This window comes from Danio rerio, chromosome 6 (assembly GCF_052040795.2).
Source record: "Danio rerio strain M-AB ecotype USA chromosome 6, GRCz13ab, whole genome shotgun sequence".
Lineage (NCBI taxonomy): Eukaryota > Metazoa > Chordata > Actinopteri > Cypriniformes > Danionidae > Danio > Danio rerio.
This window is the reverse complement of record NC_141026.1, coordinates 56,264,362-56,288,327: the sequence shown is the minus strand read 5'-3', so window position 1 is coordinate 56,288,327 and position 23,966 is coordinate 56,264,362. Positions and strand designations below refer to the sequence as shown.

General features: G+C 36.2%; 3 protein-coding genes across 6 annotated transcripts in view; 2 read left to right on the top strand and 1 right to left on the bottom strand.

The window, feature by feature from the left end:
* Positions 1 to 12,331, top strand: part of spdef (SAM pointed domain containing ets transcription factor) — a 33,079-nt gene extending 20,748 nt beyond the window's left edge. Inside the window, exons 3-6 of the mRNA XM_087258240.1 lie at positions 1,949 to 2,146; positions 3,904 to 3,951; positions 5,827 to 5,961; positions 8,154 to 12,331. Coding sequence (XP_087114366.1) covers positions 1,949 to 2,146; positions 3,904 to 3,951; positions 5,827 to 5,961; positions 8,154 to 8,332 — 560 coding nt within the window. The 3' untranslated portion in view covers positions 8,333 to 12,331. The remainder of the gene's footprint in view (positions 1 to 1,948; positions 2,147 to 3,903; positions 3,952 to 5,826; positions 5,962 to 8,153) is intronic.
* slc12a5a (solute carrier family 12 member 5a) overlaps positions 1 to 23,966 on the top strand; it is a 2,560,186-nt gene that overhangs the window by 2,314,252 nt on the left and 221,968 nt on the right. The gene's annotated exons all lie outside the window — the stretch shown is intronic.
* The window catches only part of pacsin1b (protein kinase C and casein kinase substrate in neurons 1b), a 91,390-nt gene continuing 84,584 nt past the window's right edge, over positions 17,161 to 23,966 (bottom strand). For all 4 annotated transcript variants that reach the window (XM_087256071.1, NM_001033728.1, XM_087256070.1 and 1 more), the window contains 3 exons: positions 23,764 to 23,894; positions 22,269 to 22,459; positions 17,161 to 18,434 (listed from right to left, as the gene is read on the bottom strand). In XM_087256071.1, coding sequence (XP_087112197.1) covers positions 18,325 to 18,434; positions 22,269 to 22,459; positions 23,764 to 23,894 — 432 coding nt within the window. In that variant the 3' untranslated portion in view covers positions 17,161 to 18,324. The remainder of the gene's footprint in view (positions 18,435 to 22,268; positions 22,460 to 23,763; positions 23,895 to 23,966) is intronic.

Genomic DNA, 23,966 nt, shown 5'->3' with positions numbered 1-23,966 from the left:
CGAATTGAAAATATAATTTTACATTCCTTAAAACTACGACCATAGGAATACTAGATATATTTAAATTTTATAAATGTCTAAAAATAATATTTTATTTCATAAAAGGTAATATGAATTTAAATATGAATAATTCTTTATAAAAACACTCATAAAAAATAAATGTATAGGTCATTAAAATGGCAGGCAATATTTTCTTCTTCTTTTTTTCTAAATAATTACAATAAAACACAATTACAATAAAACACAATAAGTAATGTATTCAGAAACAGTAAAGATGAGATTAATATTAGGCTCGGATTGAGATGTATTTGAACATATTACTAAATAAAGGACCATATTCAAATTGAACAGCTGTTTTATATAAATATAATAGATGTAATATATTTACAGCAAAATCAGTAAGAATTTTAAAAACAACTGCAAACGATGACGATTTACACATATCCAAAAATATGTATATTTACACTCTATTGTCATAGTCCAAAGTTTGGTCAAATATTGACACACCCAACATCGAGCTAATTATTTCAATTCAATACAAATTACACTTTTAGCCCAAGGTTTGTGCGTGTTTGACCCAACGTTGAGCTTATTATTTTAATTAAATATAAATGCCATTTTTAAGCACAACGATCGAGTGTATTTGACCCAACATTGGGCTAATTATTTCAATTAAATATAAATTACACTTTTTAGCCCAAAGTTTGTGCATATTTGACCCAACATTGGGCTAATTAATTAAATAACAATGACATTTTTTTTGCCCAAAGTTTGTGTGTATTTAACCCAACATTGGGCTAATTATATCTATTAAATATAAATTACTTTTTTTAGCCCAAAGTTTGTGCATATTTGACCCAACATTGGGCTAATTCTTTTAATTCAATATAAATGACACTTTTTAGCCAAAAGTTTGTACGTATTTGACCCAACACTGGGCTAATTATCTCAGTTAAATATGAATTACATTTTTTAGCCCAAAGTTTGTCTGTATTTGACCCAATGTTGGGCTAATTATTTCAATTAAATATAAATGACACTTTTTAGCCCAAAGTTTGTGTGTATTTGACCCAATGTTGGGCTAATTATTTTAATTAAACATAAATGACACTTTTTAACCCAATGTTTGAGCATATTTGACTCAACATTAAGTTACAACAACCCACATTTTTTAGACTGCATATACAGTAGAGTGGACATGCTATAAATAATAACATTAACATACCTACTGTAAATATAGAAAAACACTACAATTGAAATACCCTGACAAATCTTGTTCACCTATGCATTAAAACCTAACATGCTGACATTTATCGTGACACTTATTCAAATGAACAAATCTCCATTCATCATCATGTTCAGCGTGAGTGACAGACAGCTCTGAGTTATGAAAGAACCGAGCAAACAATCATAATGAAACTGTTAAAAAAAGGTCTTTGAGTCAGCCAGCCCTGAAGGCAGCTGAAAGTATATACACCAGGATCTGCCTAATCCTCCGGAGTTTCACTAATATGCCCAGAGCTTTCCTTAAGGACATTCAAACCCCTCCCGTATAACGATGAGGAACCCTACCTAAGAAAGCAAACAATGCAAAATGTCTTGCAGGTATTGTTTTTGAATGTCAATGCATCTTAAAAATAGCTCGTAATTGTCTTTAATTGTCACTGGCATGCCATCTTGCAACTGATTTATTGATTTCTCAGTATTTTTTATGAGCATGATCAACTCATTTGTGGTGTCATGGTTAATTCTGCATCTTCATAAGGTCACACCACCTTGCGCGAACACCCCTCCTCACTGTTTGCTCTTCTGAATGACGCTTTCCTCCACTAACTCTCTGTAAGACATTTCAAAACATTTGGAGCTGTCCAAACAGCCCTGAAACACAACAGTGCGCTCCAGACCGATGTGTAAATTAAGACTTATCTGATCTGATCTGATCTTTCAGACCCCATGGAGTGGAATTGTGGGAACGTTCAGAAGTGGCTGTTGTGGACGGAGCATCTCTACAGGCTTCCACAGGTGGGAAAAGCTTTCCAAGACCTGGATGGGAAAGATTTATGTTCCATGAGTGAGGAAGATTTCCGACAGCGTTCGCCACAATGCAGCGAAACACTACATGCACATCTGGACATATGGAAATCAGGTGAAAAGCAAACGCTTAGATTGCTGTCTAATATAAACTGTACAGCAATGCCCTAGCAACTACTCAAATACCCTAGCAACCATATAACATTGTACTGGAAACCACTCAAACATCCTTACAAAGCTTTAGCAATGTACTAACAACCACTTTAAACTCCCTTGCAGAAAATGCAAACACTCTGATTGATGTCTCTTTATAGAAACTGTACAGCGATGCCCTAGCAACTACTCAAATACCCTAGCAACCATATAGCAATGAACTAACAATCACTTAAAAATCCTTAAAAACTTTTAGTAAGGCACTAATAACCACTTAAACACCCTTGCAAAAAATGCAAACACTTTGATTGTTGACTCTTTTTAAAAACGATACAGCAATGCCCTAGAAACTACTTAAATATCCTAGCAACCATGTAACAATGTCATGGCAACTACCGAATCATCCTTACATACTTTTAGAAATGCACAATCAACCATTTAAAACACCCTTGCAAAAACATGCAAACACTTGGATTGATGTCTCTTTATAGAAACTGTACAGCAATGCCCTAGCAACTACTCAAATATACCCTAGCAACCATATAACAATGTACTGGAAACCACTCAAACATCCTTACAAAGCTTTAGCAATGCACTAACAACCACTAAAAACACCCTTGCAAAAAATGCAAACACTCTGATTGATGTCTCTTTATAGAAACTGTACAGCAATGCCTTAGCAACTACTCAAATACCCTAGCAACCATATAACAATGTACTGGCAACTACCGAATCATCCTTACAATCTTTTAGAAATGCACTAACAACCATTTAAAACACCCTTGAAAAAACATGCAAACACTCTGATTGTTGTCTCTTTATAGAAACTGTACAGCAATGCCTTAGTAACTACTCAAATACCCTAGCAACCATATAGCAATGAACTAACAATCACTTAAACATCCTTACAAACTTTTAGCAATGCACTAATAACCACTTAAACACCCTTGCAAAAAATGCAAACACTCTGATTGTTGTCTCTTTTGAAAAACGGTACAGCAATGCTCTAGAAACTAATCAAATACCCTAGCAACCATATAACAATGTACTGGAAACCACTCAAACATCCTTACAAAGCTTTAGCAATGCACTAACAACCACTAAAAACACCCTTGCAAAAAAGGCAAACACTCTGATTGATGTCTCTTTATAGAAACTGTACAGCAATGCCTTAGCAACTACTCAAATACCCTAGAAACCATATAACAATGTACTGGCAACTACCGAATCATCCTTACAATCTTTTAGAAATGCACTAACAACCATTTAAAACACCCTTGCAAAAAATGCAAACACTCTGATTGTTGTCTCTTTATAGAAACTGTACAGCAATGCCTTAGTAACAACTCAAATACCCTAGCAACCATATGACAATAAACTAGCAACTACTTAAACATCCTTATAAACGTTTAGAATGCAATAACAACCTCTTAAAACACCCTTGCAAAAACATGCAAACACTCAGATTGTTGTCTCTATAGAAACTGTACAGCAATCCCCTAGCAACTACTCAAATACCCTAGCAACCACAACGCATTGTACTGAAATCAACTTAAACATAGCAATGTATAAACAACCACTTAAACACTCTTAAAACCATGATGATAACAACCACTTGAATACCCTAAAACACATCCATAGACTAACTTTGACATTGACATTGGGTTTTCTTTTATTTACTGTATTGTTTATGTGTATCTCTTGTTTCTTTGCATTTAGCTGCTTGGATGAAGGAAAGATGTTCGGGTGGAGAGACCAGGATGAGGGGTAAGTCAAAAATATCACAGCAAACTACACCGACAATATACAGGAAAATACCATGGCATTATCTTACAAATACCATGTCCAGACCACAGTATCAGGGAATGAAAAGACCAGCGTGAGTTATCATTATCGTGTAATTATTAACTTGTCCAGGTCAGATTAATTAATGACCAAAAACAAAAGAGGTTATCATGAGATATTTTCATTAAACTCTCATACTATTTGTATTCATATACAGTGTCATTTAGCAACATGGTGGCTCAGTAGTTAGCACTGTCACCTCACAGCAAGAAAGACACTAGTTCAAGTCCTGGCAAGGTCAGTTGGTGTTTCTGTGTGAAGTTTGCATGTTTTCCCCGTGTTGGTGTGGGTTTCATCCGGGTGCTCCGGTTTCCCCCACAGTCTAAACACATGCGCTATAGGTGAATTGAATAAACTAAATTGGCTGTAGTGTATGAGTGTGAATGACTGAGTGTGTATATGAAAGTTTCCTTTTCCATTTAGCATAAACTACAGCTATTCATTCATTCATTTTTTTGGCGGAATGAACCGCCAACTTATCCAGCACATTTTTACGCAGCAGATGCCCATCCAGCCGCAACCCATCTCTGGGATACATGCACACACAAACACTCATACACTACGGACAATTGAGCCTACCCAATTCACCTGTGCCGCATGTCTTTGGACTGTGAAGGAAACCCACGCGAACGCAGAAAGAATGTGCAAACTCCACACAGAAATGCCAACTGACCCAGCTGAGGCTCGAACCAGCTACGCAGCGAACTTCTTGCTGTGAGGCGACAGCACTAACTACTGCGCCACTGCGTCACCTAAACTACAACTATTTTTAATTTAAATAGTTAAATAAAAAACTAAAATGTTTAATGTTTTACATTTTTATATAGCATATAGTAGTTAATAAAGCCCTCCTTTGAAAGTGAAATATTTTACAATATTTCCCAGGTTGTCAACACTGGAAAACTAAAAGAAATAAGACTTTTTGCAGAGGGAAAATACAACAGGAAATACTGTGAAAAATGTCCTTGCTTATTAATGAAAAAATAAAATAAAAAAATAATTATAATTTTGCCTTCAACTAAGCAGTAAAATAAAACACCCATTTATTATTTGCAATAAAGGACAAGATTTTCCTTCTGATTTCATTCATATTATAAGTTACATTCCACCTGCATTGTGAGAAAACATTCCCATTAAAATCAATGATGAGATGTGAAATGGTTGACAAACATGCTTGTGTCAGGCACGTCTAAAGTTCAGGCAGGCTCATTGATTTTGTGTTTTCTCACACGCTTGCATACACGTGCAGTTCTGAATTTCCATTTATTCTGGCTACAGAATATATTATTTAAACGTATATGAAATTTATATACAGCTGAGGTCAATTTTATTCGTGAATTTTTCAAATATTGTTTAACAGTGCAGGAATTTTCACAGTATTTCCTATAATATTTTTTCTTCTGGAGAAAGTCTTATGGGTTTTATTTCAGCTAGAATAAAAGCAGATTTTTAATTAAAAAATAAAAACATTTTAAGGTCAAAATTATCGGCCCCTTTCAGCAATTTTTGTCTTCTGATAGTCTACAGATTTGCCTAATTAACCTAACTTGCCTAGTTAACCTAGTTAAGTCTTTAAATGTCACTTTAAGCTGTATAGAAGTGTCTTGAAAAACATCTAGTCAAATATCATGTGCTGTCATCATGACAAAGATAAAACAAATCAGTTATTAGAGATGAGTTATTAAAAGATCAGAAATGTGTTGAAGAAATCTGCTCTCCGTTAAACTAAATTGGGGAAAATATATACAAGAGGGCTAATAATTCTGACTGTATATATGTGTGTGTGTGTTCTCACAGAGGGTGAAGAGCTGTGGTCAGAAGCAGATTCATCTTGTTCTGGTCAGCCGATTCACCTGTGGCAGTTCCTCAGAGAACTCCTGCTCAAACCTCACAGTTACGGACGCTGCATTCGCTGGCTCAATAAAGAGAAAGGTGAGGACACCATGCATAATGTTCACATTCCTGGGTTTCTCATCAGCAGAAGTTGGGTAATCTTAGAGTGTAATGAATGGGAGAGTACCACACAAAAAAATGATTTCTATGTGTTCAAATAATAAAGGAAAAACTCCACTATAGTGTTTTCTTGACACTATAGGAAAGGAAATTGTATGAGACTGATAATGGCTGCCAGAACAATCTTAAAGTTAAAGTCCCGCTCATAAACAATGCATTACAAACACCTTGCATAAGCAGTAATTCAAGCTTTTTTTTATAATTTGATGTAAAAATAATATACGTAATACAAAGTATAGCTTTATATATGTACATACAATCTATTGTACATACAATACATCTATTTACGCGCAAATATCGCGATTTATCCATGCATGCCGTGTCTGGTGTGAACACAGCATAACACAGCTCTTTGTTTGTTATAAATATGTGCCCTCTAGTGGCACAAAAATAACATAATGTGCCTTTAAAAATGCACAGTGATCAGTTTGTTGGTAATGGAATGATAAAAAACTGTTAACCTTGTAAATACAGAACGCTTCAAAAAATTAAGTACTGACTTACTAAAGTACTTGTACGTAGTATATTTGTATACGTAGTATAATGTAGTATAGTACTATTTAACATCACTACTTATTAATAAGTTAATATTCTTTTTTGTTGTTGATGATTGCATTAAGAACTTTTAATGCGTGGAACCAATGAAAATGGGGGGAAAAATCATTTTAAATAAACATTTTGTGCAATGGAAAAAGTCCATGTTTTAAGTGTCTTAAATTAATCAACAGTATAATCTATAAACTTTTTTATTAGTAGTATTTTATGACATTTGATATTTTTGTCTAATTCTTAAAGATAACAAAATAATGCAATGCCATCCTATTTTTTTTATTATTATTAGCGTTTGTCTAAGTTATTAACCTCATACTTTTATTAAGTTATTAACCTCATACTAGTTCACATAAAAATTCTGTCATCATTAATTCTAACACAGAAAAACATACTCTGTATACATTTATGAAATGCAGAGAGGGGTTGAATGCAACAACAGAGTTTGAGTCTGGCAAAGAACAGTTCTAGAAAGCGAGTAAAACAAAAACAAAAGGTAAAAAAATTATTACAGAAGTAAATAGCAGGGTGAAAACGTGGTAAGACCTTTAAAAGGGTAGTAAAAGTCAGTTTGCAGTGGGGGCTTTTCTTTTTCTGGATTGCTTTTGGGGAGAGGCAGTGGCGCAGGAGGTAGTGCTGTTGCCTCACAGCATGAAGGTTGCTGGTTCGAACCTCGGCTCAGTTGGTGTTTCTGTGTGGAGTTTGCATGTTCTCCCAGCCTTTGTTCGGGTTTCCTCCGGGTGCTCCGGTTTCCCCCGCAGTCCAAAGACATGCGGTACAGGTGAATTGGGTAGGCTAAATTGTCCGTAGTGTATGAGTATGTGTGTGTGAATGTTTCCCAGAGATGGGTTGCGGCTGGAAAGGCATCCTTCGTAAAAAAAAAAACTTGCTGGATAAGTCGGCGGTTCATTCCACGGTAGCGACCCCGGATTAATAAAGGGACTAAGCCAACAAGAAAATGAATGAATGAAAGAAGAAAATGAATGAATGGATTGCTTTTGAAAACACTGTAGGGTTTAGGGAAGGCGGTGGGTGAGGAGATCGCTCAGTCAGTCAGTCAGTCTGTCATTCAGTCAGTCGACAGCAGCCTCACGCGGATTTACACGAGAAGAGCAGGCGTGAATGGCACTTACGAGAGAGATTTGAGATCCGAAAAAGCGCACACAGCAGCCTCTGGTGGATTCGTGAAAACAAAAACTGCAAAAAAAACACCTCCTGGGACATATTTTGCACTGTCCAGAAATGCATGCAGCGATACGTATAAATAATGAGCCTGGGTTGATTTATTCACCCTTTACTTGTTTTAAACATAAGTTTCATTCTTCTGTTGAACACAAATGACGGTATTTTGAAGAATGCTAAAAAACCTGCAACCATTGACTTCCATAGTATCTGTTTTTCCTATTATGAAAGCCAATGGTTTATAGCTTTTAAAAATATCTTCTTTTGAGCTCAACAGAACTCACAATCATCTGAAAGTTGAGAGTAAATAGTGAGTAATTTTTCATTTTTTGAGTGAACTATTCCTTTAATAGATGTGTATTGGATCTGTCTGTTCACAGGGATCTTCAAAATTGAGGATTCAGCTCACGTGGCTCGTCTTTGGGGCTTGAGGAAGAACCGTCCTGCTATGAACTATGACAAACTCAGCCGCTCGATTCGGCAGTACTATAAAAAGGGCATCATCCGCAAGCCAGACGTGTCACAAAGACTAGTCTATCAGTTCGTCCATCCGGTATAAGGAAACTCAACCAGCAGAACTTTATAAACTGACAAACCTCCTACACACTTCTTGCTTTTTTTGAAGACTATTTCTGGGTTTTTGCACAACAGTGAAACCAAGAAAAATGTAGGAGAAAGTTCCCAGATATCAATCATTTTCTAAGTATAAAATATAATTGTGCTCAGAAATGTCCAAAATATACTTGCACTCTTTTAAAAATGTGTGTCTGTTTAACATTCTTAAATGTACCATTATGGCAAGAAACGACAAGTACATCAGTATAGCTAAGTTGCTAATACATCAACTAATACATTGAAAACTATCTGTATATCAGAGACTCTGTAGTGTGATGTTTAAATATGCACTAATTTGTATGCAAGTTGAAGGATTTATTGAGGACATTTCTTTTATCACTACAAAAGTCAGACAATTTTCACCATGTTTAGGGATAAAATGTTAAATATATATCAGGCAAAAGTTCAGAAACAATTTCAAGGCTGAATTTGAAATATAATAATAATACAATAATAATAGTAATATTGTGAGGCATTATTTATTATATGTGTCTAAACACTCACCGGCCACTTTATTAGGTACACCTGTCCAACTGCTCGTTAACGCAAATTTCTAATCAGTCAATCACATGGCAGCAACTCTTGGCTTGGTCAAGATGATCTGCTGCAGTTCAAACCGAGCATCAGAATGGGGAGGAAAGTTGTTGCTGACCATGTCCATCCCTTTATGACCACAGTGTGCCCATCTTCTGATGGCTACTTCCAGAACGATAACGCACCATGTCATAAAGCTCAAATCATCTCAGACTGGTTTCTAGAACATGACAATGATTTCACTGAACTCAGATGGCCTCCACAGTCACCAGAGCTCAATCCAATAGAGCATCTTTGGGATGTGGTGGAATGGGAGATTCGCATCATGGATGTGCAGACGACAAATCTGCAGCAACTGTGTGATGCTATCATGTCAATATGGAGCAAAATCTCTGAGGAATATTTCCAGTACCTTGTTGAATGTATGCCACAAAGGATAAAGGCAGTTCTGAAGGCAAAAGGGGTCAAACCCAACACTAGTAAGGTGTACCTAATAAAATGGCTTGTGAGTGTATTTTAGAACGTAATAAAAGACAATAATTAACAATGAAAGTTTTTGATAAAAGATAAATTAAATAGCTGCAAAGTGACACAAAAATATTAGGATAAAATGTCTTGCAACATTACTAATGCCCCAGTAAATTATTTTATTTATAATTAATCATAATAAAATAGCCAATTAGAATGATTTATGAAGGATCATGTGACCTGGAGACTAGAGTAAAAATTCATCACAGAAATATGGGAAGTTTTTTTATAAACTAATTTCAAAAGGATCACATGCTTATGATTGTCCTTCGCTTTGAAGAATCTCCCTTTCACCCCCTTTTCCTAGATAGGGCAGCACGTTAGCCCAGTGGTTAGCACTGTTGCTTCACAGCAAGAATGTCACTGGTTCAAGTCCTTACCAGGCCCTTCGATGTTTCAATGTGGAGTTTACATGTTCTGCCCGTGCTTGTGTGGATTTCCTCCAGGTTCCCTGATTTCCTTCAACTGTCCAGACATGCAACAGAAGTGAATTGACCAAACCAAATTGGTATCATAGATGAGCTCTCAGCCAGCAGTAAATCTCTCCATAGCAATCCCTAATTTCTCTTTAGCCATAAATAGGCATGGGCCCGTATATTATTCTGAAGATATGATAACCTTGGATAAAAATATCATGTTTTTGTGATTACAGCTCTAAAAGTATATTTTTTTACATGTCTGGGTAAAAAGCTAACACTTTTTTCCCTTTTGAACACAGTATATTTTATTTTGGGAACCATTTAAAATATTTTGGAGCAGTAAACATGTCAGGCTGTAAATTTAAATGAATCAGTGACTTCTGCTGTCTTCATTTATTTCAAAAACAGATTTCTTCACAATTTAAAACAGCATCTTTGAGTTTGAAAAACTCTTTCACCTGAAGTGTCTTACCTTAAACATGAAAAGATACCATAATGTATAGTAAATACTACAGTGTTTGAAAAGTACTTAACTCTACAGCTGGGATAATATGTCAAATGACTTATAATACTGTCATTATTAAAACTGTTATAATACTGTAGTTTTATACAACTATATGATATACTTTACTATAGGGCTGCATAATGTTGAAAATAATCTGACATTGCAATATTTATTTTGCTTCAATACATATTGCAATATGAATATAATTTCAACCGGTTGATTTGAATAGCTCTATTTGAAAAGATTACATATCGACTGGGATGATCAAGTCTTTTTCTATGAAGTGCATCAGCATATAATAAATTACAAGCATGAAAATACGGCAGCGCACAAATAAAAGTGTGGTATGTGACCGTGTAACATTATTCAAGTACAGAAATTACAGAACATGGTCATCATAAATATTTAAAAATATCTGTTTTATCTTTGATAAACAATCTAATCATGCGCATACACACATTGTGATACTGATTGTCAAGCGATAACGTTATTGTTCAGCCCTACTATACTACAACAGGCCCGTAGCCAGCCTGGTGAAAGGGGTGGTTCTTTGTTCTCTAAAACTGGACTGTTTTGTAGTTATTCGTCTTATTTTGTATTTAATTATGAGATTTAAATACATTTTAAGCACTATTGTAGCGGGATTAGCTAATCGGATGATCATCATAACCACACTTTTTGATGTCCCAAATATATTTCCTAGATTAAGATTAAAGAAATATGAAGAAAATACTTATTTTTAAAATACACATTTATTACACATTTCATTAGATTAAAAAAATCTATTTTAAATGAAAAACAAACCTATTGTCATTTATTAGGCAAATTACAAATAACAAACTGGCCAGCACATTCAACTTCCTTAGTCGGAACGTGGCCATTCAAGTAATGATAATAATAATAATAAATAATAACAATGAAGTGGAGCTTTTCTAGCCACTTTTGTAAAAAATAAAATAAATAAATACATTTGAAAAATCATGGATAACAACAATTGTATTGAAATTAATTTTAATTTGATGAGTTTTTGATGGGTTATTTTCAATGTTTATGATAGCATAGCAGTCAAAATAGGACAAATTCTAAACCTATGTCAGTGAGGGACGGGTCTGGCTAAGGGCCTGTACAATACACTTATTTACTGCAGTAAAACCCAAAGTATATTATCCAAAATCAGGTCCGTGACCCCCCCCCACACACACACACACCCCCCATTATGACATACGTGAAGTCAACTTTCACTATTGACCGACTTGTTAATAAAAACATTTTACAAGTAGCCTAACTTTTATCCTAAATCTTGAACCTTATTACTTATTTTTTAACCTTATTAGAAAAAAAAAGAAAAGGTCCGAAGCACTAAAAGCAGCCTATTAAAGCTAATTTTAATACTAATTAGGCTGTGAATAAAAATCTAAAAGTTTACAGAGGTAGCTTAAATAATGTGTTGGTGCTCTTTGGGACTCATCAGAATAAACATCAAAATCAATCCAAGGCACTCAAAAACTGTGGAAAAATACTAGAAAGCCTTTTTGACATGGCTGTTCCTTAAAACTGTGGAGGTTACCCTTATAAAGTCAAGTGTAATCAAAACGTGTATGTGCAGTTTTAAGAGATAGCCAAGTCAGTAAAGGCTTTTTAATATTTTTTTCGAGTGCCTAAGACTGACTTTTGCTGTTTATACTAACTAGGCTGTTGCTGTTAGATGAATTTTCAAGAGAGGCAAGAAAAAATTTGTCATCTTGGAATTATAAGGTTTTATCTGCGTTCTGAATGGTTTTGAGATATTGAGCTTTAAAGTTTTTGCATTCCATAGCAAACAGTATGTGTGTAACATTTGTTTTTTTAAATAGAAAGTCTTAATGTAAATAAGTCATAATGTAAATAAGTTGTCATTTAATAAGAATATGTCAATAATTAAATTTTGAATAAAAATGTCAGAACATTATAATTCTAAGGTGACGAATTGTCAGCTCTTTTTTATATTTGTTTATTATAAATCTTTAGGAAATATTTTTGGTACATCAAAATGGAGGATACAACAAGCTAATCCAGCCAAAAATAGCGCTTAAAATGCCACTTATTAGAGTATTTAAACATCATAATTAAATAGAAAATTAGGTGAATAACTAGAAAAAAAAAGTCCACGTTTTGAGAAAAAAAAAACAGCCCTTTCACCAGGCTGGCTACGGGCCTGAGTATATTATCAATTTAAACCAAAGTATACTCAAGTATTTGTTAGTTAATATTACAGTATGCTTTAACATTCATTAACAAAGTGTTGTGGACACTTTAACTTATACTTTACAGTAGTAATGGTTCAAAAACACCTCATTCACTATACATTACTATAGTATTTTTCATGTTGGTGGTATCAGCTTGGCACTGCTACTCTCTGTTACTTCAACAAAAGTCTGTCAAATACTCACTAACGGCGAATTCAAGATTTGATATAAGTTAAAGAAGCTTATCATTATTGACAAATTTTATCGTGATTTGATATATCGTTTATCGACCAAGTCTTAGTACAATACACCTGTTCACTGTGGTAAAACCAAAGTATACTCAAGTGTTTGTTAGTTAATATTACAGTATGCTTTAACATTCATTAACAAAGTGTTGTGGACACTGTAACACACTTTACTGAAGTAATGACTCAAAAATACTGTATTCACTATATATCACTACAGTATTTTTCATGTGGGCGGTATCAGCTTTGCACTGCTACTCTCTGTTACTTCAACAAAAGTCTGTCGAAAAGATTTTGATGTTTAACAGTAGCACTAAAGGCGAAAACAAGATTTAATAGATGTTAAAGGGGCTTATCATTGTTATTGCTATAAATTTTATCGCGATTCGATATAATATCGTTTAACGGCCCAACCCTACTGCAATACACCTGTTTACTGTAGTAAAACCAAAGTATACTCAAGTATTTGTTAGTTAATATTACAGTATGCTTTAACATTCAATACCAAAGTCATGTGGACGCTATAACACACTTTACTGCTAATGATTCAAAAACACTGTATTTACTATACATTACTATAGTATTTTTCATGTGGGCGGTATCAGCTTTGCACTGCTACTCTCTGTTACTTCAACAAAAGTCTCTCAAATAGATTTTGATGTTTAACAGTAGCACTAAAGGCGAAAACAAGATTTAATAGATGTTAAAGGGGCTTATCATTGTTATTGCTATAAATTTTATCGCGATTCGATATAATATCGTTTAACGGCCCAACCCTACTGCAATACACCTGTTTACTGTAGTAAAACCAAAGTATACTCAAGTATTTGTTAGTTAATATTACAGTATGCTTTAACATTCAATACCAAAGTCATGTGGACGCTATAACACACTTTACTGTAGCAAAACACTGTATTTACTATACATTACTATAGTATTTTTCGTGTGGGTGGTATCAGCTTTGCACTGCTACTCTCTGTTACTTCAACAAAAGTCTGTCGAATAGATTTTGATGTTTAACAGTAGCACTAAAGGTGAAAACGAGCAGTTTAATCGATGTTAAAGTATGTTACAGGGTTTTTTTTTCGCCAGGTCTGCCTGTCCTGCCAGCGTGTCTGTCTCTGACTGAGCAAACCTTCATTTTTGCGATAATCTCTGCCTGCCACCAAACAAACATCCCGTTTTTTCTGCCTGCTGATTAATTGCACTGCAAACCTTTCAAGTCTGTCCAAGTGAACTTTCTCCAGTTTCTTCAATAATCATCCACTTTCGCCACACACCTCCATCTTACGTCAGGTTTCAGATTCGCGCGTTTTCCGCATTCGTCACGTGTCCTGTAACGGTAAATTGGTGTAGGTTTACGTAAGGAAGCACGGAAAGTCATTACATGAGCCTGAGGGAGGTTTACTTTCTTTTGTGGCTCTTGTGTTTTGTACATTTCTATTGTGAAGTCTAATCTTCAAGAGTCAATGGCTCTTTACATGTCGGGGTTACGAAATATTAGCCGTAATCTTACAGTTATTCAAAGCTGAGAGGCCATTTGTCATTCAGTTGTTGTTCATCGTGTATTTTCATTAATAAATATTGATTTTTTTTCATTTCATGTGTCCTGTAGCCTGTATTTTATTACATATGCAAATCATAATCTTTATTACACTTTAATATAATTTTGAACTAGCAAATATGGTAACACATGGTTGTACTAACATGAACAAACAATGAACTATACATTTATTATAGTTCATGTTTATGTTAGTGAATGGTAATGAAAATAAAAATGTTCATTGTTAGTTCATGTTGACTGTGAATTAACTAATGTTAACATGCCTGAATTTGGATTTTATTAATGCACTTTTAAATGTTCATTAATAAATGCTGTACAAATATTGTTCATTCTTAGTTTGTGTTTGTAAATATATCAAGATTAACTAATGAAACCTTATTTAAAAGTGTGGCTGAATATTCATTCATTCATTCAGTCGCTTTATTCATCAGAGGTTGTCACAGTGGAGCGATCCTCTAACTTATCCAGCATATGTTTTACACAGCGGATGCCCTTCCATTACTGGGAAACATCCATACACACTCATTCACACACTCATACACTACCAATTCAGCTTATTCAATTCACCTGGAAGATACCCACGCCAGCACGGGGAGAACATGCAAACTCCATCAGAAATGCCAATTGACCCAGCTGGGACTCGAACCAGCAACCGTCTTGCTGTGAGGCGACAGTGCTAACCACAGAGCCACCTTGTCGCCTGTGACCGAATATATTGTAATAAAAATAATTATAGAATTTAAAATAATACATAATATTAATTGATTAGCATTAATACCTCTGGAATGGTATTCTTGAACATGGTATTATATAAATTTTGAGTATACATAAAATCTTAGGGTATGTAAATTTTACAAAACTTCCCACATTGCAACTCAAAATGAAAAAAAATATGTGTATTCATTAATTTTCCTTCAGCTTAGTCCCTTTATTCATTAGGGGTTGTCACAGCGGAATGAACCACCAACTTGCAGCTTATGTTTTAGAGGATGCCCTTCCAGCTGCAACTCAGTACTGGGAAACATCCATACACACTCATTCACACACACACACACACACACACACACACACACACACACACACACACACACACACACACACACACACACACACACACGCACACACACCGTCCAATTTAGTTTCTTCAATTCACCTATGTGTTTGGACTGTGGGGGAAACCGAAGCACCCGGAGGAAACCCATGCCAACACAGGGAGAACATGCAAACTCCACACAGAAATGCCAACTGGCCCAGCTGGTAACCTTCTTGCAATAAGCCTTCTAAATAATAGATGGTTTGTTTAATAATAATAAAAAAGTCATTTTTGAATCATTTGAACACTTTCTGTTTTTATTTATTCAATTTTTTTTATTTAATTTCTTGTAATAACTTTGTTTTATGTCAAACAATTCAAATAATAATGAAAAAGAAGATTTTTGTTTGTGTTTTGTATTGACATGTAAATTCATTTAAAAGTATATTTGTAATGGGCGACGCGGTGGCGCATTGAGTGCCTCACAGCAAGTAGGTCGCTGGTTTAAGCCTCGGCTCGGAGTTTGCATGTGCTCCTCGTGTTGTTGTGGGTTTCCTTCGGGTGCTCCAGTTTCCCTCACAATCCAAACACTTGTGCTATAGGTGAATTTGTTGAGCGAAATTGTCCATAGGACAAAGCAGTGGCGCAGTAGGTAAGTCTGTCGCCTCACAGCAAGAAGGTCGCTGGTTCGAGGCTCGGCTGGTTCTCCCTGCATTCACGTGGGTTTCCTCCGGGTGCTCTGATTTCCCCCAAAGTCCAAACACATGTGCTATAGAGGAATTGGGTAGGCTAAACTGTCTGTAGTGTATGAGTGTGAATGAGTGTATAGATGCTTCCCAGAGATGGGTTGCAGATGGAAGGGCATCCGCTGTGTAAAACATATGCTGGATAAGTTGGTGGTTCGTTCCGCTGTGGTGACCCCTGATTAATAAAGGGACTAAGCTGAAACGAAAATGAATGAATGAATATTTTTGTTTTTTAATATTTAATTTATTATTCTAACAATTAAATAACATCATTTTTTATTATGAAATTTATTAACACAAATAGTAATTTATTATAATTTTTATAATTTTATATTTATTATATATTTATAAAAATCTAAAAGGCTAAATATTTGTATTTTTTGTAATTAAATTATTTAATAAAAACCCATTAAATTAATGTAGTAATTAATATTTATCATTTCAAAGAAGAGTACATTCTAGTACTAATAGTGAAAGCAATTATTATTATTTAATAAAAAAAATACTCATTTGTAATATTTTTTCAGAAAATATAACAGAAAAACCTGGAAAATAAAATGTTCCTAAAGATTATATATATATATATATATATATATATATATATATATATATATATATATATATATATATATATATATATATATATATATTATAATTATGATAAATTATACTTATAATAAATAATTATAATTTATTTATTTTTGCCTTGGGATGTAAATTACATAAAAGAATTTTTACATATTATTTCTATAATTATTCAATTAACTATTAAATAGTTTACTATCATTCTAGCAATAATTTAGTGTAATATTTAAGGTAAATTTGTCCAAAAAACATTTGTGTGTGTGTGTGTGTGCGTGTGTGTGTGTGTGATTCATTGCACATTTGTTTAACAATGTAGTAAAGGTCTTCTGCGATGCTGACCTCTAGTGGTGACCCAAAGCTTCATATACATCACCTTTTTGCATCTGTCTCAGCTTTATGAGTTTTTATTGTGAACTTGAATGGAACAGTTACTACACTGACAAGAGCACATCAGTCCAGTCTAAACATACAGTATACAGTATATACAGCTCCTCGATCCTGCTCTTAAAGACACAGAAGGCCAAAAACAAAGCTTCAGTCTTAAAATACATGGCGAAAGAAACGACGGGAGGTTATTAGTAGTACCGTTGCACTGCTATGGATCGCATGTTAAAAGGCATTCCCATTTTCTTAAACAGGCAGAAAGGCAGAATAAAGACCCAAGAGCTTTTGGAAAAGTTCAGAGTTCACTGTGAAGACAGTTCAATGGTCATGAAAACATAAGAAATGAATGAAAAAAGAATCATAATTTAATCCAAAAATGCACTAAATAAACTAATTATCTCTTCTTTTCGGATTTAAATACCAAATTATGACAGAAACTCCATCAAAAACAGCATATATTAAAAAAATAATAATCATGGACACTAAAATTCTAGTCTTTTACATTTTGTTCACAGGCTTTAACATCTCAAATGAGTAACAATGAATGTGTTTTGAGGCATCAATTTGCACTTTGATGAAAAAAATAATAATCTGAATGAATGAAATCAAATCTGACATCATTTCCTTCAACACATTTTCTGGTATTTGCAAAATTCTTCAAGAAAAAATACGTCCAAAAATAACAATGCTCTACAACGACTGCCCTTGTTAAATGTAGTCCCCAAGCCCTTTAACTTTCAAACTCCTCCCATCCAATAACGTTCAGACAATCTAGCACCGCCCACTTTTCGCAATCCAATTAGCATAAAACAAGCCCCAATCTCATCACCAAACTCCAGTTTTATCAGTGTTAGGTTTACCACATTTCAAAATAAAAGTCTTTGTGTACACATTGCATAGCTGATTCTTGCTATGCTTGGCTTTGTGGACGTCAATACAGTAATATTGTTACGCGAACACATGTCAGCAGCACAATAAATCATACTGAACATGGCTACACATCATTCCCTGCTCGATATGTGTTTTTTCTCATTATGGTATTAAGGAAATGCTGCGTAATAAAGCTTCTCAGCAAGTCAGTCAGGCAAGGAAAGAGTTGCTCCAGAATCTTGCACTGGAACAGTGTTGGGGTAAAAGTCTTTAAGGCCTTCTTCGGGAAATAAGACAACTAAACAGGTTCCACATAGTTTGCTGGGTATAAGCCGAGCTGACCGCTGTCCAGACGGCCTTTACACCAGCCCTGCTCATCCTCATCCTCCAGCTTGGTCAGCTCGTCGCCTGCAAAACAAATTAGATCAAATTAAATTAAATATTAAGATCCAGTTAGTGTTAACCATCGATTTATACAGTAACTCATTCATTCATTCATTCATTTTCAATCACATTTCCGGGGACGGGTCACGAGAGCAGCAGTCTTAGGAAAGAACCCCAGACTTCCCCCTCCCCAGACACTTCCTCCAGCTCCTCTGGGAGGGATCATGAGGCGTTCCCAGGCCAGCCGAGAGACAGTTCCTCCAGCGTGTCCTAGGTCTTCCGTGAGGCCTCCTCCTGGTGGCACATGCCTGGAACACCTCTCTAAGGGTGCTTTCACACCTGCCTGATTTTGTTTGATTACATCGCACTAGAGTTCGTTTCCCCTTTTGGTGCGGTTCGTTTGGGCAGGTAAGAATGCAGCAATCGTATTCGAGCGCGCACCAAAAGCGGACCAAATAAGCGTACCGAGACCTGCTTGAAGAGGTGGTCTCGGTACGCTTTCAAACGAACCCTTCGTTTGTGGTGAGAATATGATCCGTACTAAAACAGGTCCAACCGCAAAAAGTACTTTGCGTTTTGGACTAATTCAGCTGCCGTAGACTGATGCGCTGTGCATTATGGGATATGGAGGAAAAATATTTGTTGACAGCGTTTTACCAACTGAGAGAGGGGAAAACATTACCTGATGGATCGTTGGTAATATTTTAGCAAGATGACCATGTCGCAGTTTAGCTAAATTAATTCACGCCTCCTCCTGAAGTGACGAGCGATGCATTAAACACTGTTTTCCAGCCGCGGCCGCGCTTCATTTTTATAATGTATAGTTTGTCTAAAGCAGGGATACAATCAGCCAGCGCAGTCGTCCCTCCAGAGTAAAAGGTTTTGTTTACTTGCGGGAGTTCACTGGCATTTTCCCGCACGTGAATTCTGACCAATCAATAAGCAGTTTAGGAAATATGTTCAACAACATCTGGCCAATGCGAGATGTGGATTTTGTTAGATGACTGCATTTTAATTAGTTTCAACTGGTTCGGACCAAAGCCAGCATTGTGGTGTGAAAACGTCCCAAAGATGGCAGAAGATGCAACAATGTATCATGTATTACCCTTGGTCCAGACCAAATGAAGCGAACTACAGATGTGAAAGCACCCTAAATAGATGCCCGAGCCACCTCAGCTGACTTCTCTCGATGTGGAGGAGCAGCGGCTCTACTCCGAGCTCCTCCCAGGTGACAGAGCTCCTCACCCTATCTATAATGATGTGCCCTGCCACCCTATGAAGGAAACTCATTTCAGCGGCTTGTATCTGAGATCTTGTCCTTTCGGTTATGACCCAAAGCTAATGAACATGGGTGAGAGTAGGAACGTAGATTGAGATCGAGAGCTTTGCCTTTTGGCTCAGCTGCTTATTTACCAAACGGACCGGTACATTGAACGCATTACTGCTGCCGCTGCACCAATCAACCTGTCAATCTCTAGTTCCATCCTTCCCTCACTCGAGAACAAAACCCAAGACACTTAAACTCCTCCACCTGTGGTAAGGACTTTCCTCTAACCTGGAGGTGGCAAACCACCTTTTTCTGGTAGAGCACCATGGCCTCGCACTTGGAGGTGCTGATTCTCATCCCAGCCGCGTCACACTCGGCAGCAAACCACCCCAGTGCTTGCTAAAAGTCACGTTCGATGAAGCCAACAGAACAACATCGCCTACGAATAGCAAAGATGAAATGCTGTGGTCCCCAAACCGGACCCCCTTCAGCCCAAGGCTGCGCCTTGATATTCTCTCCATAAGAATTATATGAACAGAATTGATGACATAGGGCAGCCCTGCTGGAGGCCAGCATGCACTGGAAACAAGTCTGACTTATTGCCGGCAATGCGAACCAAACTCCTACTCATTCAAGGATGAGACAGCCCTTAACAGAGCGCCTCTGACCCCATACTCAGGAACACCCTCCACAGAATGCCACAAGGGACACGGTTGAATGCTTTCTCCAAGTCCACAAAACACATGTGGACTGGTTGGGCATACTCCCATGAACCCTCGAGCACCCTGATGAGGGTATAGAGCTGGTCCAAGTGACCACAGCCTGGCGAAAACCGCATTGTTCCTCCTGGATCCTCGGTTCAACCATCGGCCAAATCCTCATCTCCAGTACCCTGACATAGACTTTCCCAGGGAAACTGAGGAGTGTGATCCCTCTATAGTTGGAGCACACCCTTCGGCCCTCTTGCCCAGTCCAGAGGTACTGTCCCCGACCTCCATGTGATATTGTAGAGACGTATCAGCCAAGACAGCCCACAACATCCAGAGAGCTAAGATACACAGGGTGAATCTCATCCACCCCCCGCTGCAAGCTACCTCAGTGACCTCAGCTCGGGTGATAGGTGAGTCCCCCCTGCATCCCCAGTCTCTGCTACTGTAAGTTCTCCCTAGATAGATAGATAGATAGATAGATGGATGGATGGATGAATGGATGGATGGATGGATGGATAAATGGATGGATGGATGGATGGATGGATGGATGGATGGATGGATGGATGGATGGATGGATGGATGGATGGATGGATGGATGGATGGATGGATGGATAGATAGATAGATAGATAGATAGATAGATAGATAGATAGATAGATAGATAGATAGATAGATAGATAGATAGATAGATAGATAGATAGATAGATAGACGGATAGATAGATGGATGGATAGATGGACAAACAAACAGACAGACTGATGGACAGATAGACAGACAGGCAGACAGACGGATGGATAAATGGATGGATAGATGGATGGATGGAAAGACGAACAGACAGACGGACGGACGGACAGAGGGATGGATGGATAGATGGACAAAAGAACAGACAGACAGACTGATAGACAGATAGATAGACGGACAGACGAACGGACGAATGGATTGATGGATAGATGGACAGACAAACAGGCAGACAGATGGATGGATGGATGGATGGATGGATGGATGGATGGATAGATGGATAGATAGATAGATAGATAGATAGATAGATAGATAGATAGATAGATAGATAGATAGATAGATAGATAGATAGATAGATAGACGGATAGATAGATGGATGGATAGATGGACAAACAAACAGACAGACAGACTGATAGACAGATAGATAGACAGACAGACGAACGGACGGATGGATTGATGGATAGATGGACAGACAAACAGGCAGACAGATGGATGGATGGATGGATAGATAGATAGATAGATAGATAGATAGATAGATAGATAGATAGATAGATAGATAGATAGATAGATAGATAGATAGATAGATAGATAGATAGACGGATAGATAGATGGATGGATAGATGGACAAACAGACAGACAGATAGACGGACAGGCAGACGGACGGACGGATAAATGGATGGATAGATGGATGAATGGACAGACGAACAGACAGAGAGACAGACAGATAGACAGACGGATGAATAGAGGGATGGATGGATAGATGGACAAATGAACAGACAGACAGACAGACAGACAGACAGACAGACAGACAGACAGATAAATAGACGGACAGACGAACGGACGGATGGATTAATGGATAGATGGACAGACGAACAGACAGACAGACAGACAGACGGACGGATGGATAGATAGATAGAAAGATAGATAGAAAAACGATAGACTGATAGATTCTTCCTATCCATCAGCAAACCTTAAAACAATAGTAAATGTTTCATGAAGGATCACATGACACTGAAGTCTGGAGTGATGCTGAAAATGCAGCTTTTCAAATAGAACACACTTATTTTGACTTGTAATAATGCAGTTCATTTGACAGTATTTTTAAACAATGTAAGGCAGCCTAAGTGAGCATAAGATGCCTCTCACCTGCTTTAAATGTGAGCTCGTCTTGTTCTTGGCCCTCGTAGTCATACAGCGCCCTCACTCGCACTCCTTTACTGTCCTCTTCAAATGGATTTCCACCGTTGGTTTCACTGGCTGATTGTGCGGCAGTGGGCGGCTGTTCATCATCAGACCATTCTGCAGAATATTGCTGGTTCTTCTCATAACTGCTCACACTGAGGACAACATGAGAAGCACGAGTTAGCCTTTCTTTAGACTAAATCAGTGTTTCTCAACCATGCTCCTGGAGGACCACCAATACAGCATGTTTTAGATGTCTCCTTTGTCTGTCACAATCATTACAGGTCTTTCAGTCTCTGCTAATAAGCTGATGACCTGAATTTGGTTAAGGAGATAAAGAAAATATGCAGAGTTGGTGGTCCTCTAGGAATATGGTTGAGAAACACTGGACCCTTTCTCTTACTTTCACTGACTAAAAAGCTGAATTTCCATGACCTATGATAAATAGTAAAAACAGGCAGCTGTTATGTTGAGAAGTCCCTCCACAACCTTTACTGAATGTAATTCATTCATTCATTCATTCATTCATTCATTCATTCATTCATTTGTTTTTTCATCCATCCATCCATCCATCCATCCATCCATCCATCCATCCATCCATTCATTCATTTAATTATTTATGCATTCATTTTGTTAATTCAATTATTCATTCATTCAATTATTTATCCATTCATTTAATTATAAAAATCATTCTGTCATTCAATTATTAATTCATTCAAATATTCAGTAATTTATTAATTCATTCAATAAATCATTAACTCAATCATTCATTCTTTTTATTCAATTATTCATTCATTCATTCAATCATACAATAATTCATTTATTCATTCAATTTTTAATTAATTCAATTATTCATTCGTTCAATTATTCATTTATTCACTCATTCATTTAATTATTCATTCATTCAATTATTCTTTTATTTATTGAATTATCCATTCATTCAATTATTCATTCATTCAGTTATTCATTCGTTCAATTATTCAATTATTCATTTATTCATTCATTCACTCATTCATTAAATTATTCACTCAATCATTTGATTATTTATTTATTTTATTAATAATTAATTAATTCAATTATTCATTCATTCAATTGTTCATTAGTTCATTTATTCATTCAATTATTCATACAATCATTCGTTCATTTGATTATTCAATTATTCATTCATTCATTCATTCAATTATTCATACAATCATTTATTCATTTGATTATTCAATTATTCATTCATTCATACAATCATTCATTCATTCATTCAATTATTCATTCATTAATACATTCAACTGATTGATTAATTATTTAATTCAGAGATAAGTTACACATCTAAATTGAAGTGAGCAGTTTCCGTTAAACAATTTGAAATATCATGGCTTTTACTCTCTTTTCTTCATCTAAATTAAGCTACTTTGACACAATCTAGATTGTAAAAAGTGCTACAGAAATAAAGATAAAGTGTCAGCACCTGCCCCGGTCTCCAGTCTGCGGTGTGCCGTGCTCCGCACCGTGTGTGACCTGAGTCAGTGTGACTCCATCATGGTTCCTCTTCACCTTCTCCTTCTTACTGATGGCGTGGCTCAGGTCTGGGTTGAACTCCTGATTTAGAGACAGAAGAGTTCAGCAACTGCTATGTGTTGTTCCAAAAAAAGGTTGCTCACAAATGCTTTA